Source organism: Antedon mediterranea, chromosome 7 (genome assembly GCF_964355755.1).
Source record: "Antedon mediterranea chromosome 7, ecAntMedi1.1, whole genome shotgun sequence".
Lineage (NCBI taxonomy): Eukaryota > Metazoa > Echinodermata > Crinoidea > Comatulida > Antedonidae > Antedon > Antedon mediterranea.
In genome coordinates this window covers 5,162,963-5,179,325 of record NC_092676.1, presented here as the reverse complement: position 1 = coordinate 5,179,325, position 16,363 = coordinate 5,162,963, and the positions used below count along the sequence as shown (strand labels likewise).

General features: G+C 34.2%; 2 protein-coding genes across 3 annotated transcripts in view; one reads left to right on the top strand and one right to left on the bottom strand.

Annotated features, from left to right (window-relative positions):
• Positions 1-784: 784 nt before the first annotated feature.
• Positions 785-13,620, bottom strand: LOC140055020 (uncharacterized). 2 transcript variants are annotated; one of them, XM_072100167.1, is made up of 8 exons: positions 13,285-13,620; positions 12,131-12,284; positions 10,390-10,648; positions 9,625-9,791; positions 8,113-8,306; positions 6,258-6,569; positions 3,910-4,089; positions 785-3,519 (listed from the first exon to the last, which is right to left on the bottom strand). In XM_072100167.1, the coding sequence occupies exons 2-8, from the start codon at positions 12,267-12,269 to the stop codon at positions 3,334-3,336; spliced, it is 1,437 nt and encodes a 478-aa protein (XP_071956268.1). In that variant the 5' UTR covers positions 12,270-12,284; positions 13,285-13,620; the 3' UTR covers positions 785-3,333. The 2 variants fall into 2 exon arrangements, with proteins under 2 accessions (XP_071956268.1, XP_071956267.1); XM_072100166.1 differs by having other exon boundaries at positions 12,131-12,281.
• Positions 4,592-16,363, top strand: part of LOC140055018 (baculoviral IAP repeat-containing protein 7-like) — a 26,853-nt gene continuing 15,081 nt past the window's right edge. Inside the window, exons 1-2 of the mRNA XM_072100163.1 lie at positions 4,592-4,673; positions 11,300-11,370. The gene's annotated coding sequence lies outside the window, so the exon portion shown is untranslated. The remainder of the gene's footprint in view (positions 4,674-11,299; positions 11,371-16,363) is intronic.

Below are 16,363 nucleotides of genomic sequence, written 5' to 3'. Positions count from 1 at the left end.
GGGAATCCCGGCAAAATGCAATAATTACGGACAAATCAACGACCCATATGATCGGGGGTTTTCCACGTACTGTATCTTCTCATGACACACGCAAGCAATCCAAACAGTCAGAAACTAATTCTGAGCATGTTCAGAAACATATCTAAAAAAACAAAATACGCTGACCGCCGCTAAATTGTGCACTGTTAATTTTACGCTGCAGTCAGTCAATTTAATAGACTCTTCCAACTCTGGACTTCTATAACGTTAATGGTTAATATATATAATAAAACGGGATCTAAATGTTAATATAGTGACAGAAAAAAACCAGTTAGTATGAAATTAAGGGTGTTGCCCGGGCAACTAAGGCAACACCCCTGCGTCCGCCCCTTCGAGTCGTAACAGAAATTTACAACGTAGTTTTTAGCACGAATTACTACGACTGTTGTAAATTTCTAAGTGTGTTCATTCGTAGCCAAATTCGTGAATGTGGGAAAGGGGCATGTAGGGAGAGTCCTACTGTAAACCACTAGGCGATTTGTTCCCGCGAACCATCGAAAGCGTCAGCTTATACGCATGCGTATTCAAATTTCCATCTTCCAAATCCCCCTCTACTACACATGCGTATAAACTGACGATTATGAAAGAAAGTGTGACGTTTGTCAATGTTATGTTTATGTTGTTTTTTTTGTTGGCAATAAAAATTAGTCAGTTCATTTTTTCCTCCTATGAGACTAAGGCGGAAATATTAATAATTCATGAGATTAATTATGACATCATAGAGGTCACTATTATTTTTTATTATGGACAAAGATAAAATACCTAATAGAAAAAAAAGAATGGTCCTCGGAGAAGATTTTGAGCGCATTATTGGTCTACCATTTTAAATATTGAAGTTAATTTGACATTTTTCAGAATAGAATTTCAGTCCTTTAAGTTGGCATTCTTATTATATAATATTTTGTTTAATCAATATATAAAATTATACATATTCTATGAAAATCTTGCATGAAACAAACATGTATTATACAGTATAAGGAAGACTTTGTATTAGGATTAAAAAAAAAAAAAGTGATGTGCCCATATATGAACATGATGATGTCAAATCACTACCATATTTGGTCATATCACCACCATTATTTGGTCATATCACTACCATATTTGGTCATATCATTACCATATTTGGTCATATCACTACTATATTTGGTCATATCACTACCATATTTGGTCATATCACTACTATATTTGGTCATATCACCACCATATTTGGTCATATCACCACCATATTTCTACATCTTCTGTACTTTGGAAAAGTTTACTTAATAAAGACAGCATTCAAATATCTAAACTAATAAATATACTTCTTTATACAGTATTATAAAAACAATTAGAAAAATAGAGAAAACATTTTGAGTTGATTAAAGAATTTTCTAAAGAAACATATAAATTGCACTGAACTTGCATTTTTGTTTTGTTTGTCATAGTATTTCTATCAATAGTTAACAATTTAATTTAATTGTTATTCTGCGGCATTATTTAAAAACAATAAAATATGTACGTTTATAAACATTGGAATTACATCAGTTGTGATATATGCTACCTATTTAACTTATACAACAATTTTGAATAAAAATAATGTTTTTATTCTCCTTAAACACTAAAGAATGTTATTCAATTCTCCCTCCACTACCCAATTAAAAAAATTAAAACAATAAAACCCATTGTATCTGAGGTGCTGTGCAATGCTTAGCCTAACTAATAGAGAATAAGATACCAGAGGTGTTGTAATAACCTGTAGCTTAAGTTTAGAGACAGTCCTTCTATGTTATCAATGGTGCTGTACAATCCGTAGCTTGATATGAGTTTAGTGACAGCCCTTCTATGTTATTGAAGTGCTGTACCAACCCCTAGCTTAGTTAAAGTAAAGTGACAGTCCTTCTATGGTATTGAAGTGCTGTACCAACCCCCAGCTTAGCTAAAGTAAAGTGACAGTCCTTCTATGGTATTGAAGTGCTGTACCAACCCCTAGCTTAGTTAAAGTAAAGTGACAGTCCTTCTATGGTATTGAAGTGCTGTACCAACCCCCAGCTTAGCTAAAGTAAAGTGACAGTCCTTCTATGGCATTGAAGTGCTGTACCAACCCCCAGCTTAGCTAAAGTAAAGTGACAGTCCTTCTATGGTATTGAAGTGCTGTACCAACCCCTAGCTTAGCTAAAGTAAAGTGACAGTCCTTCTATGGTATTGAAGTGCTGTACCAACCCCCAGCTTAGCTAAAGTTAAGTGACAGTCCTTCTATGGTATTGAAGTGCTGTACCAACCCCCAGCTTAGCTAAAGTAAAGTGACAGTCCTTCTATGGTATTGAAGTGCTGTACCAACCCCTAGCTTAGCTAAAGTAAAGTGACAGTCCTTCTATGGTATTGAAGTGCTGTACCAACCCCCAGCTTAGCTAAAGTTAAGTGACAGTCCTTCTATGGTATTGAAGTGCTGTACCAACCCCTAGCTTAGTTAAAGTAAAGTGACAGTCCTTCTATGGTATTGAAGTGCTGTACCAACCCCCAGCTTAGCTAAAGTAAAGTGACAGTCCTTCTATGGTATTGAAGTGCTGTACCAACCCCTAGCTTAGCTAAAGTAAAGTGACAGTCCTTCTATGGTATTGAAGTGCTGTAACAACCCCCAGCTTAGCTAAAGTAAAGTGACAGTCCTTCTATGGCATTGAAGTGCTGTAACAACCCCCAGCTTAGCTAAAGTAAAGTGACAGTCCTTCTATGGTATTGAAGTGCTGTACCAACCCCCAGCTTAGCTAAAGTAAAGTGACAGTCCTTCTATGGCATTGAAGTGCTGTACCAACCCCCAGCTTAGCTAAAGTAAAGTGACAGTCCTTCTATGGTATTGAAGTGCTGTACCAACCCCCAGCTTAGCTAAAGTAAAGTGACAGTCCTTCTATGGTATTGAAGTGCTGTAACAACCCCCAGCTTAGCTAAAGTAAAGTGACAGTCCTTCTATGGCATTGAAGTGCTGTACCAACCCCCAGCTTAGCTAAAGTAAAGTGACAGTCCTTCTATGGTATTGAAGTGCTGTACCAACCCCCAGCTTAGCTAAAGTAAAGTGACAGTCCTTCTATGGTATTGAAGTGCTGTAACAACCCCCAGCTTAGCTAAAGTAAAGTGACAGTCCTTCTATGGCATTGAAGTGCTGTAACAACCCCCAGCTTAGCTAAAGTAAAGTGACAGTCCTTCTATGGCATTGAAGTGCTGTAACAACCCCTAGCTTAGTTAAAGTTAAGTGACAGTCCTTCTATGGTATTGAAGTGCTGTACCAACCCCTAGCTTAGTTAAAGTTAAGTGACAGTCCTTCTATGGTATCAATGGTGCTGTATCTCTGTTGTCTTCATTTACAGTATAAATATCATCTCCGTCTTCACTTTCTTCCTGAATAACTTGCACCTTATTTGGTATCAAATTAGTCACCAACGTCGGTGATGAAGCTTCATGGTATTTTGTAGAATGACCTAAAGAATTTGACCTCTGTCTCCTAGGATACTGTAAAAGATGTCATGTAAATCATCAAAATTTATCAAATTTGTTTTGCAAAAAAAACCCACTTTAAACTGTGGTTTATGTACATCATTTTGTTTAAACTCGGTCAGTGTGACTGGTACCACTTCCCATTTATGTGGTGTTCATAATTCGAGGTCAAAGGTCACATAGGGGTCAGTAGGGTGAAAATTTAAAAAAAATGATTACTTGTCCCACAAATAACATAGTACAATTTTGTCCTTTTGCATATGTGTTGTTGTGATACAGTGTCTTCGGGGTCATGGATTGAGGATCAAAGGTCAGGGAGAGGATTTTTTCTTTGGAGTAGTAGGCACTACTCTATATGTACTGAAATAATGTTCTGAAATCTGTAATCAATAATTTAGAACCAACCTGTCTTGATGACTGTATCAAAGGACCCTGTGGAACTTGTACAGAATTAGCCCTAGACAGCCTAGCCCTGGCTACTTTGATTCGGTTATGAACGTCAACATAGATATCAGTTTCATCCACAATCTCTTCTTGTAGTAGTTCCTCTAGAATGTCTTCAAGCGTTACGATACCAATGGCATCCTAAATATAAGAGATGTCATTCATGACAGATGCAAAATATATACATAAATAAAAAGGTAAACTTTATCTACAAATGAATTGCTTAAATTCATGTTTGCAGGAGTGAATGATTGTCAAATTGCTTTAAATATGTTTGGAAAATCAAGAGTCAACATTATCATTCATTAAAATTTCATATTTTGAAATGTTGTCTTTTTTTCACGACCAAGTTATTCTGAATACTGTACTGTTTTCAGAGCAATCCTTCACTAAGCAAATTCCTCTTTCAGTATCTCTAAACAATTTTTACTTAAAAATTTACTATTGTGAATAACATTCATAAAAACCAATCATGTATAACGATGAGCTTTACTTTTACATACACAGAACTTCCAAACAATATTGTACTGTAGCTCTGAACTTTGAACTTGATTATCACTGTACTGTATTTGTATTGCTGTTATTGGGCATACTTGCATTATTTAAATAAATACAATTGACAATAGAAACGAACTGTTGTCACGACACTAGTCTAAAAAGTAACTGGAAGTGTCAGATACTTTTGGATTGGACTAAACTTGTTTTAGTGGACCAAACAGAATTAAGTAAGTGTTTAATAAAGTTAATTTCTGGGTAAAATGTAGGTATCTATAATCAGAAGTAACTGTATATAATGGCTGAGAACTGAAACACGAAAATCTAAAATTTACCTGACTAGAATAATTAGTTTATTCTATTTTTTAACAAACCACAACAAATTGTAGGATACACCCTTTTTACAGTCAATAGGAGTTTAATTTTCTTTTTCAATTTGTATTTATTCAGAAAAAAATGTATGTATTTAGTCTACTAGACAGGCACTACTTTATTAAAAAAAAAACAGATATAATATATAAATCCAAAGGCATATTAGTGAAAAAATGACAATGCTGTGGGTCTATACTAGTAGTTAGATAAAGCCTAGATTCACCAGGAAGTAAAGCTGTGTTACAAAAGAGCTTATGAATGCCAATTGTGAACATAATATAAGGCAAAAACGCATCAACCCACGGAGCATTCCCTTTCAAAAGTTATAATGTACAAATCGACCAATCAGATGCCAGTTTGAATACCAATCTCTTATTCAAGGCCACACACTACTATTTCCATGCCAAGAAAATCCGAGTGTAACATAGTGGATTATCGCCCGTATTCTTAAACCGGACTTTAGTCGTAGTTCGAAGTTCGACTTGAAAAAGTCGTAGTTCGAGCTATTACTTCAAATTCGATTCATAAACGAAGTAGTCAAAGTTTTCAGTTCGACTTAATGAAGTCGAGCTTTTAGTCGAGTTGCACACGTCTGGGTAACAAAGGCTAGAGTATTTGAGGAGCAAATTTTGCGCACTGATATCACTTTCCATTTTCTTCCAAAACTGTTTACGCATCAGGACTATATACATGAACAATAATTGTAATCGTTAATTATTAGAACAAGATCAGCATTAATTTAACAGTGCAGTACTTTTGATTAACAACAAACAAAATCTTCAAAATATATTTAGGAACCATGGCGGTACGGTAACTTTCATATTTTCTAGGCCTCCAACAAAGTATGATCGTGACGAACTATGCACTTCATAGCGTGACAAGAAAACGCTAGGCCCCCTATACATTCCATCGCATGGTGAATTTCCGCATCTCCCATTGGAGATGGCGTGACGTATTTCAAGTCGGACTTGCGCGAAGAAAATAATGTAATTTGTATACGGTTGTAAATAAAGAAGATTTTCATTATTATAACTTATACCAATGTATATTTAATTAAGCTAATATAAAAATAGATATTTCATTCTTCAATATCTGGCCAATATAACAACTCAATGACTGTTACGTTTTTCATAAACATCGTTTAAAAACCATTTAGTCGACCATTTAGCCTGCCCCCTCCAGGACTAAAAAAATTGATCAAAATCCGTCTCGATTTAGTCGAGGTTGGCCTGATTTAGTCGGCGATTTAGTTGAAGTTCGGTTTATGAATTAAAATGACGTCATTTTTAAAGTTTTAGGTTGAACTACGAATAAAGTCCGGTTTAAGAATACGGGCGTATATCTCATAAAGAAAATAAATTTTACAGAGAAAGTTTCATTGCCATTCTCATATGGAGTTAATATTCAACAAATTATCAGTATAAAAAAAAAATAGAACTCACCACTTCCAGGTCTTTATCATTCTTTGTCACATTCTGGTGACCATCAACTGACAGACGTGTTGCTGAAATTTCATTGGTTACTAAGTTCATGTGATTTCGGCCATCTTGCATTGCGTTCAGTACATCATACAGCGGCATATTAGCTGGTATCGTTTCAATTGGTCGACCTAACTTAAGGAACACTTCCTTTATTGTTAAATTTTTCTGTAAATCAACGCGGAGTAAACTTTTCGTCAGAAGAATTCCAATAATATCTTTCTTTTCATTTGTCTCCTCAAAAATTGGTATTCTTGAATGACCTTTTCTAATAATCTGAAATGTAAAAAGATTTTCAGATGACAGAATGTAAAATCTGATGACATGTTACTTGTAGCTGTATTCTTCAGCATCAATTCTCCCAACAATGTCAACACAAAGGTGTCAACTTGAATCCAAAAGAATTAGGATATGTTCAAGCTAAGAATCATATTGAACCCCTTCCAGCAGATTTACCATCAGATCCAGATTCTCTTATTAGGTTATTCAATGCAATTGAAAAACTGACTGCAATACAAGGAACTTTAAGATGTTTTGTCGGGTCATAATCTTTGGTATGCCTAAATAGTTCATACATAAAGCTGGTCTGATTATAAGGTTTCACTGAAATGTATTTTCAGGTTTAAATCAGGTTTCACACAGAGGTTTTTCCCGTTAGAAACTGCCACCGCCAGTGTTTTATAACCAATTTTTAAGCTGATGAAAACTACGTATGTGATCTGATTGATATGTAATTTACAATGGCACCAAGAGCAAAGGATCTCCGTGTTTGGCAGTCAAAGTGTTAAGAACTATACATCTTTCTCAAACTTTTCCCTTTGAGAAAAATGGCAGCCATTTTGAAGTACTGTATATTTACCATCTTGAATTTTTTTTTTTGAAAGTTGAACAATTTATTTGTTTTATCTCCAGTGATAGTTTCTTGAAAAATATATGTTTTAATGACCGTGGTTGAACAAATATTTGACAAAATCGGATACTAATATTTGGGTAAAATGGAGAGAAAACGGCCATTTTAATTATATACAAATTAACAATTTTTCTTCATCTCCCTTTTTTCTTCATTTTTGATATGTTGTTCAGATTGGTCTTAGGAAGTACCTACAACAAAAATTAATTCTGTTCTAATTTTGTAGTAGTAGTTTGACTGGAATAGAAGACATATGGCTGTCATTGATGTATACATAGTATCAGTTGATTTCACTGCTGGTGTACTCAAGATCTACGTTTATACCATGCTATACAGGTTTATTTTAGTTTTTGATTTATATGTTGGATTGCACAATGGAAGAATGTGCCAAGGCCAAGCATCAAGGCTCATTCACTCCATTATTCTGATGGTAGAACAAGTCTTCTCTAGTGTACATAAAATGCACTTTAAAGAACCTAGTACATCTTTCAAGAAGAGTAAAGGTAACCCCGGTGTACTGGTACACACAGCCACTGTCATGGACAGAAGGAATAGCGTTGGCAGCAGTGACATGAATGTTGTTGAAAAGTGTAACATCTAAAGTCCACAGCGCATGCCATTGAGATGACGTTGTTTGTGGTGCGCTATACATTAACATTAAGAATCTAAAAGATGGCATGAAAGTGTGTTGGATAGCCAAATAGGAATCAGATTTTTGAGAATTGAGAATGCTTATGCTATTATGTTTGTTATTGCCTTATTTTTCAGAAGGAATGTCAAGTCCTTGGGGAAAAGTTAAACTTCAATTGTTTATGGTTTTTGAAAATTTATTCTAGAATATTTTAATTTTTACCGATCACTTTTTTACTTTTGACAATTGTTTTATTTGGACTGGCTCAAAATACTTACTTCATCTATTTTTGTTCGGTCTAAAATATCATCGATTGATAACATGTAAACAAACTTGAGCGGAGTAAAAACATCTTTAGCGCACTTGTCTCTCATTGTGAGGGCACCCTTTATGATGAGGATTTCGTCCTTCGATAATGGATTTTCATTATCTTCAGAATCTTCACCATGTAAAGCCACCAATGCACCAAGCTCTATAAAATAAGACACCTTGAATGTAGATTATTCAAATCACATCGACATCATGTTGGGTTACAACAAGACACCTTGAATGTAGATTATGCAAATAACACAGACATTATGTCAGCAGGTTCAATTCAACATTCATCCTCTTTCTAATTTAATTATCAATTCCCATGATGTATTGTCCCCTGACAAAATAATTTTTGTTGTTGAATATGCCATTTTAATGTCCCATAATAGTTATCCAAGTTGACCAAAAATCGGATTGAAAAAAAAATGTATTTACCTGAAAAACTGTAATTTAAAGGGAAAATAGTGAAATTAGCTGCCACCCAGTCAATGGGTTTTTGGTTGAATTTAACCATTTATTTTGTCTTTGTGATTTTTTTTCCCCGTTTTTTTTCTACTGATTAACTTTATTAAAACTACAAAATAACCTATTGAAAGTCTGACTTAATTTATCTTCATTTTTCATGTTTTGGGGGACAATACATCTTTAAGCAGAAGATTGAAAGTAATAAATGGCCATTTTAAAGCTGCTGAACTAAAAACGAACCAGTGTCGTCATGAATTCTTTTTTATTATACATTATTGAGCAGCCTGGAATGACACATGATGCATGTATTACACTGCCACCTTGTGTTATACCTTTGAATTACTGTAAGACTAAAACAATTTGAGCTGTGTGGCCATACAATTGGCACAGGTTCAAGGTACTCCTCGACCATTGTTCTGGTGGTAGAACAAGTCTTCTTGGAGAAGGACTTAAAACTGAGAGCAGACATGTCAGATGGCAAAATGGAAGGAATGTCAGATGACAAAATGGAAGGAATACGAGAGATGGTACGAGAGTGTTGGATAGCACAATGGAAGGAATCTAAAAAGGTCCAGTGTACACATCTGGCTTGTGTGCAGAAGCATTTCTTGTATTTTTCTTGTAAGAATCTTCTGGAAGAGTAGGAGGCTTACAAAACAGCAGAAAGAGCACTGTTTGGTAGCAACTGTATGGCAAGGAGGGACCCTTAGGATAGAAGACATGTGTCGTCCACACCTTTCAGATTCAGATAAAATTTATTCAGATAATAATGAATGAACATATACAAAATAGAAAAAAGATATTAAACTGAACATAGATAAAGCAATTTATGCCAATAGGCTGCGAGTCACAGGTTATTCCCCCACTTTTTCAAAGACTAAACATCTTGTATGTACTGTACTGTATCTTTACAGAAGAAGACCAAGACAGATCTCAAGCTACTTCTCATGCGTAATTCTGATAACAATACTATTGCACCATCGCGCTCTGTGAGAAATATATGTCATACAAACCTGCTCGTCTGAAGAAAGTTCCGTTTTCTTTTCCAAGAAGACAGTCAAGAATCTTGGCAATTGGGAATGATATTGGGAAAAGGAGCAACATGAATAGCCAGACCAAAGGTGATAAGGTGGCACCTATGGCCAGTCCATATCTGGTACAAATTGCTTGAGGAACCACTCTGAAGAACGGAAAAGAAAATGAGCCATTTAAAACATCATGGTGACTTGATCATGTGACCTTTTGGTAGAAATTGCTATACAGTATTATAACACACCTAAATATATTCATTTGATTATATGATTGTGGGTCACATGGTGTTTGAATAAAAAGACTATTAAACAATCATGGGATAGTACTTTTTTTTTTTTGTAACTGCTATACAATATTAACAAGGCAGATACCAGTCAATCTTTCCACTCATTAACATTCAATATTTGTATACTGATATTAATTTATGCATATTATTAAATGTAACCATTTTACAAGAACTTTTGTGTAGTGTCTCTATCATGTTTCCTTTTTTCTTTAAAAAAAAAAGCTTATAAACATATTTTTGTATCTGTCGCTCTATTAAAAATTATTTTATTTAAAAATGTAATGATTATTTTTTAGGTCTATTTAAATATGTTACAATTTTTTGCTTCAAACTTTTCGAAGGGAAAGAAGGCATGGGAGGGGTGTGAACTTGTACAGTATATTGACTGGTAAATATAAAGACAGTTAGTTATACTGATGATACATCGACTGGAAAACTGCAATAAACATATTATACTTACTCCCCAAATATAAGGACGGCTGTTACTGATATAACAATCGCTAAAATAGGATTGGTAATCTTATCGAGAAAAATTGGCATGCTCTCCACAGCTGCGGCGTTTGCTAGAAGTAACGTTACAAGTAATAGGTGGTGTTTCTCAACGATTGGAATGATCCTCTTTGCGTAACGTTGCTCTTTAGGTTTTCCGCTGATTTCAAGAACTTTTAAACTCATGATGTCCAACGATAAAAGCCCCATCGTGAGACCAGACATCAAACCTAAAATAATACAATAAGTATTATTTATTCAAATTATGTAAAAATGAAATACTATTAATTGAGTGGGGATAGTGACCAACCACCGGAAAGTAGCTTGATGACTAAAAAAGAATTATGCCATCACTGTCTTATTACTTTTTTCATATCTCCAAAATGTAAAAACTTGTAACCAGGTTTGCATAGTGTGAAGACAATTTTGTGGAAAATCTCCCCGAGATTTCACAGGGGTCCCTTGTAAAATGCTGGAAGAAAACCACGCCAACAAGAGACCTGTGTTTTTGTTGCGAGAGATGTTCCGAATTCTTACTGCGCACTGATATTAAATGACCAATAATAGTAATCTAATAGCGTGCAACTACTCTTTCCTCCCAAGATTTTACAAGGTTTGCGTGTGTGAAAACATGTAATAAGTCGTGAGACCAAACCTGGTTGTAAACAACTTGTAACAATTTATGCAGATGTGAACAGGGTATTAGACTAGAGAACCCATGTATTGTAGTTTAACGATTTAAAAAAAATTACAGCGACTAAGGAATAATAAATTTAGCGAAAAAATCTTGTTTGGCACACATATCCAACTGAAATTAATTAATTGACAAATTTTTTCCACCTTGAATAAAGTAAAAAAAATTTACTTTTTCTGTTTTGCAGTAAATTTTCCAGTTTTAAAACCTGACTTCAGATCAAACAGGAAGACTTATTCATTCTTTTATTGAGATCATGTAAGTATATTTGAATATGGAACAAAGAAAAACCTAAACCCATGAGGTAAAGAATAAAGCCTAGAGAATCAACTCAGTCGACCAAAGGCTCAAATTATTTAATTAAATATACTGTATGGCAAAAATGTAAAAAACTTTTAATTATATCTTGAAAATTTGGCGAATTAAAAAACAAAATAAACAAGTAATTTAACAAAATTAATGTAAAATGACATTTTTAAAATGATTATTATTATAGTAATACCTGTAATGAACTTTTGTCATTTAATTTACCAATCGAGGTCAGGTAAAAGGTTGCCTGACTTTGCTTTAAAAAATGATAGGTCAAAGATGGTATGCAAGATACATTTGCTAAAGATTTAACCTTTTAAAATAATGTTACGAATGATAAAATTAATAAACAAGTAAATAAACGTAAGCCAGATTAAAGGTTATCACTACAGTATGGAGGTAAAAAAATTGTTGATAGATTGTAAACAAAAAAACTTGTTACTGAAAAAATAAGACATCTAATGTAAGTTGCTTGTGTAAAAAAATGACATTATTTGTATGTGTTACTTCCAATGGGCATCAGAATCAGAATAATTTTATTGATCTCCAAAGGAGAAATTAATTTGCTCAGAGTTAAAACAATTAAAATATGTATATATATAAAAAAATATTATTATCAAAACTTTACATAGTAATGAGATTATTAATTATAAAAAAAGTGTTGACCAGTAGTGTAATATATAAATTTAAACAATATTTGTTTACCTACCAGCAAAAAGCACAAGGCCAACATATATACCCAGGTATATATAGAACTCCATCATAGTAATATCCTCAGAATTCTCAGAGCTGTAAATCTTTCCATTGCATTCAATGGTTGAATTATCTATTCTTGTACAGTTCAACATGCTTGTAAAAACCTACTGTAAAAAAGAGAACAATAAATCATTTATTATTTAAATATATAGTAATAATCATATAAATGTAGGCCCGGGCCAACCACTTATTGAATGGAATAAACTTATGAAAATATCCAGACTGAGCCAACCAGCATAACATTTTTGGTGTCTATATCGCACTAAAATTGAGGTTTTATTGTTGGAAATGCTATTAGAAGTCTATATATATCATATTTTGTTAAATTAACACTTTAAATTGACAGGTCTTGGTAGGTCTTAGTAGTTCTTGGTAGGTCATACTAGTTGACGCAATACGGACATTTGTGAAGCAATGTATGCATCAACTCAGTTCGTTTCGCGAACGCGAAGCTTGTCGATTATTTAACATTTTTGGTGTCTATATCGCGCTAAAATTAAGGTTTTATTGATGTAAATGCTATTAGAAGTCTATATATATCATATTTCGTTAAATTAACACTTTAAATTGACAGGTCTTGGTAGTTCTTGGTATTTAGGAGGACCCCATTTTTCAAAATACCATAGCACCCTCTATACTGTAGTTTGGAAATGGTTTCGTAAAACTTCCTAATATGTCATTATTCAGAGTTTTATATTTAGTTAGGTACGAGTTTTAGGAATGCAATTTATAATTACCATACCTTTAGTTTTTAGAAGTATGGATACGGTATCGTATCTTTAGCCACGGCGATATTATATATCCCTCCTAGACTAGCCTAACTAGGCCCTAGGCTAATTTCTGGCGGTCCATACATAGTCTAGATAAGCTATAGTAATGAAAACATTCTGCCACCGAAAGGCTTGCTACTAGGTAGGCCTAGCTAGGGCCAGGCCTTACCGGTAGTACTCCGATTACTTTTACGGCCTAGCCTAGGCCTAGTATCATATTATTAATTAGCCTACTAGCTAGCCTAGATGAGGTAGGCCTAGGCCTAGCTAGCAGCTGCAGTAGTACTATTAGTAGGCCTAGGCCTAGGCCTATTTAGTATTCTCTGGGCTTACTTACTTTTTTCTCTTCAGATTAATCGTACTTGCTTGCTACACGAACCTCACAAAATGTTTTCTTAGTTTGTTAGTTAATCATGGGTCTATAAAGTAGAGTGTCCTCGACACAAACTGTAATTTATACTTTTGTAGGCCAAGGTCAGTCACTCACTTGGCCTCCTACCTAGGCCTACACCAAAGAATATATATCACAAGAATGAGTATTCCGCGATTTTTGCATGAGAAATTTGTAACAGAAAACTCCAGAGAGTGATGCCCGCCCTCATAAGGGCGGATGTATACATACTAAATAAGACTTGATTTAATAGATATTATACATGTCACATTAAATAGAATTATGATAATAGTTTTGCAATTGTAAACTATTTTATAATACATATTTATTAACGAACTAGTGTACATTCACTTTTACAAACAATTATTTACTAACATGCTAAGTTAGTTCACAAAAAAGGCCTAACACACAGCAACACCAAAAATCATCAAATCGTTACTCAGCACGGCCTATTCTTTACCATTGCCGTGTACTACTCTACGCCCGGTAAATTGGTTATCCGCAACGAAGTTGCAGGATAACCTCTTGTGATTGTACGAAATCATTCTGTATGATTTTTGTGTAACGCTTTTCTCTAAAACTCGCAAACATAACATTTCGGTAACTATCTTAACATATTGACATTTACGTAACGTCGTCAAGCGAAGCTTTTCATGACGTTTACAATTGCGCAACGTGACTTACGCGCGATTTAACGATTTTGTCGTATTTAACATAGCTCGACAACCAAATAACATTTCAACTTGAAACTTTGCAAAAGTTTAATTTATATCATGCGCTAACTTTCTGTTGAAAAAAAATTGCGTGTTTCACACAAAGTTACGCGCGCACGTGCATTTAAAATTTCAAAATGCGCAAAATTAATTTATAATCAACTTTCTACGCGTTTCATGTCGTTTTAAGCATGTCAAAAATTCCCACGCGTGCGCACATTTTTACGTGTGCGGTGCGCACGTAGTATTGAAAACGTACTTTTTTCGCGTGATTTATATTTTTCCAGCCTTTTCTAGTAATTTTACCAAATTTTAAACAATTTCGACTTAAAGATACGTCATACGAGCACGTCGAATTGGACAATTTGCGCGCGTTTTTTCTCTAAAACTCGCAAACATAACATTTCGGTAACTATCTTAACATATTGACATTTACGTAACGTCGTCAAGCGAAGCTTTTCATGACGTTTACAATTGCGCAACGTGACTTACGCGCGATTTAACGATTTTGTCGTATTTAACATAGCTCGACAACCAAATAACATTTCAACTTGAAACTTTGCAAAAGTTTAATTTATATCATGCGCTAACTTTCTGTTGAAAAAAAATTGCGTGTTTTACACAAAGTTACGCGCGCACGCGCATTTAAAATTTCAAAATGCGCAAAATTAATTTATAATCAACTTTCTACGCGTTTCATGTCGTTTTAAGCATGTCAAAAATTCCCACGCGTGCGCACATTTTTACGTGTGCGGTGCGCACGTAGTATTGAAAACGTACTTTTTTCGCGTGATTTATATTTTTCCAGCCTTTTCTAGTAATTTTACCAAATTTTAAACAATTTCGACTTAAAGATACGTCATACGAGCACGTCGAATTGGACAATTTGCGCGCGTTTTTTATGAAAAGGTTAAAAAATTCGTTTAAAATATGCCTTTTTTTCAACAGTCGTAATTTCTAAACTAGACGGTCAACTTTTTATGGATGGCATATTCTGGAAGTAGATGAGTTGTAGATATCGGATCAGGTATTAATATGGCTAACCGGACATTATGACGTCATCGTATGGCCATGCGAATATAAAATTTAGGATTTTTGTATCTTTCGTCATAGCTCATCACATTGAATAGAGCGCATCTCCACTTATCCGTTTTCCATTTTCACCCCGATTTTGATTTTGTCTAGGTCAATCAAGTATCTTTCGCATGAGTTAAAAATATTTTAATTTTTTTGACGTCATCATGCCTAAAAATTTAAATCACGTGTGGCATTAATTTCATCTTTACAGTAAATTTTAATCTGTTATAGCTCGTAAGAATAAAATGTGATAATCACGATTAAAATTTTTTCTGGAAGCTAATGGATTGTAGATACGAAATTATGTAAAAATGTTGCCAATCGGATGTTGTGACGTCATCATATGGCCAGTTAAATAAAAAAGGTCGTATTTTCATCTTTTGCGTCATAATTCATTACATTTAAAAGAGCGCGCATCAATATTTCACGTATTCAAATTTCTTCTACACGCTAATACGTTGTTGCTGAGATAATTTCCTTTCGGAATTGCTACCTTCGCGTTTCATTTTAAAACCGTCAACATGTTAAAAATTGCAATAAATAGCGGGTCCCGTAATTTCAACTATTCTACACTGTATGTGATATGGATACAGATTATACTGTGTATATACTATATATGAATTTAAATAATAAAATTCAGCAATAACAACATATCATATTCTTCAGTTCAGGTCATAATGCCAACGTGAACACTTCCTTTTGTCCTCAACCTATCCCCTTAATGTTAATGTTGCACCACTTGCGCGGCGGATAACCAAACTCGTCAAAGTGACGAGTTACATGTCTAGTTAAGTATTGTTTTTATGATATAAATTAGTATAAAATACATGTTATTAATAGGACAAAATGTTAAATGTCATTAACATTTATTTGTTTTACCAGAAACAGGTTAAATATAGGAATATTATTAAACTATCCTACGTGAAAACGCATAAACACCAACACGCCCGGTCATGCTATCGTAGCGCCCGGTTGATAAAGCAAACTGTTTAATACGGCAGTTTTTACTAAATAAATTGCATAAAACGAACAATTAAATATCCAAAAAGTATTTAACATGATGTTGGCATGTAGTTGATAACATTTTTTATCATGAAAATACTACCGGTGGTCCAGCCTTTGATTAGTGAAACCGTCACAAAAAGTTGTATACATCCCAGATACATCCACACTTATGGCGGCGCCCTACCACATGGACAATATTACTGTTACAGGGAAAATTGCGGATTACTCAT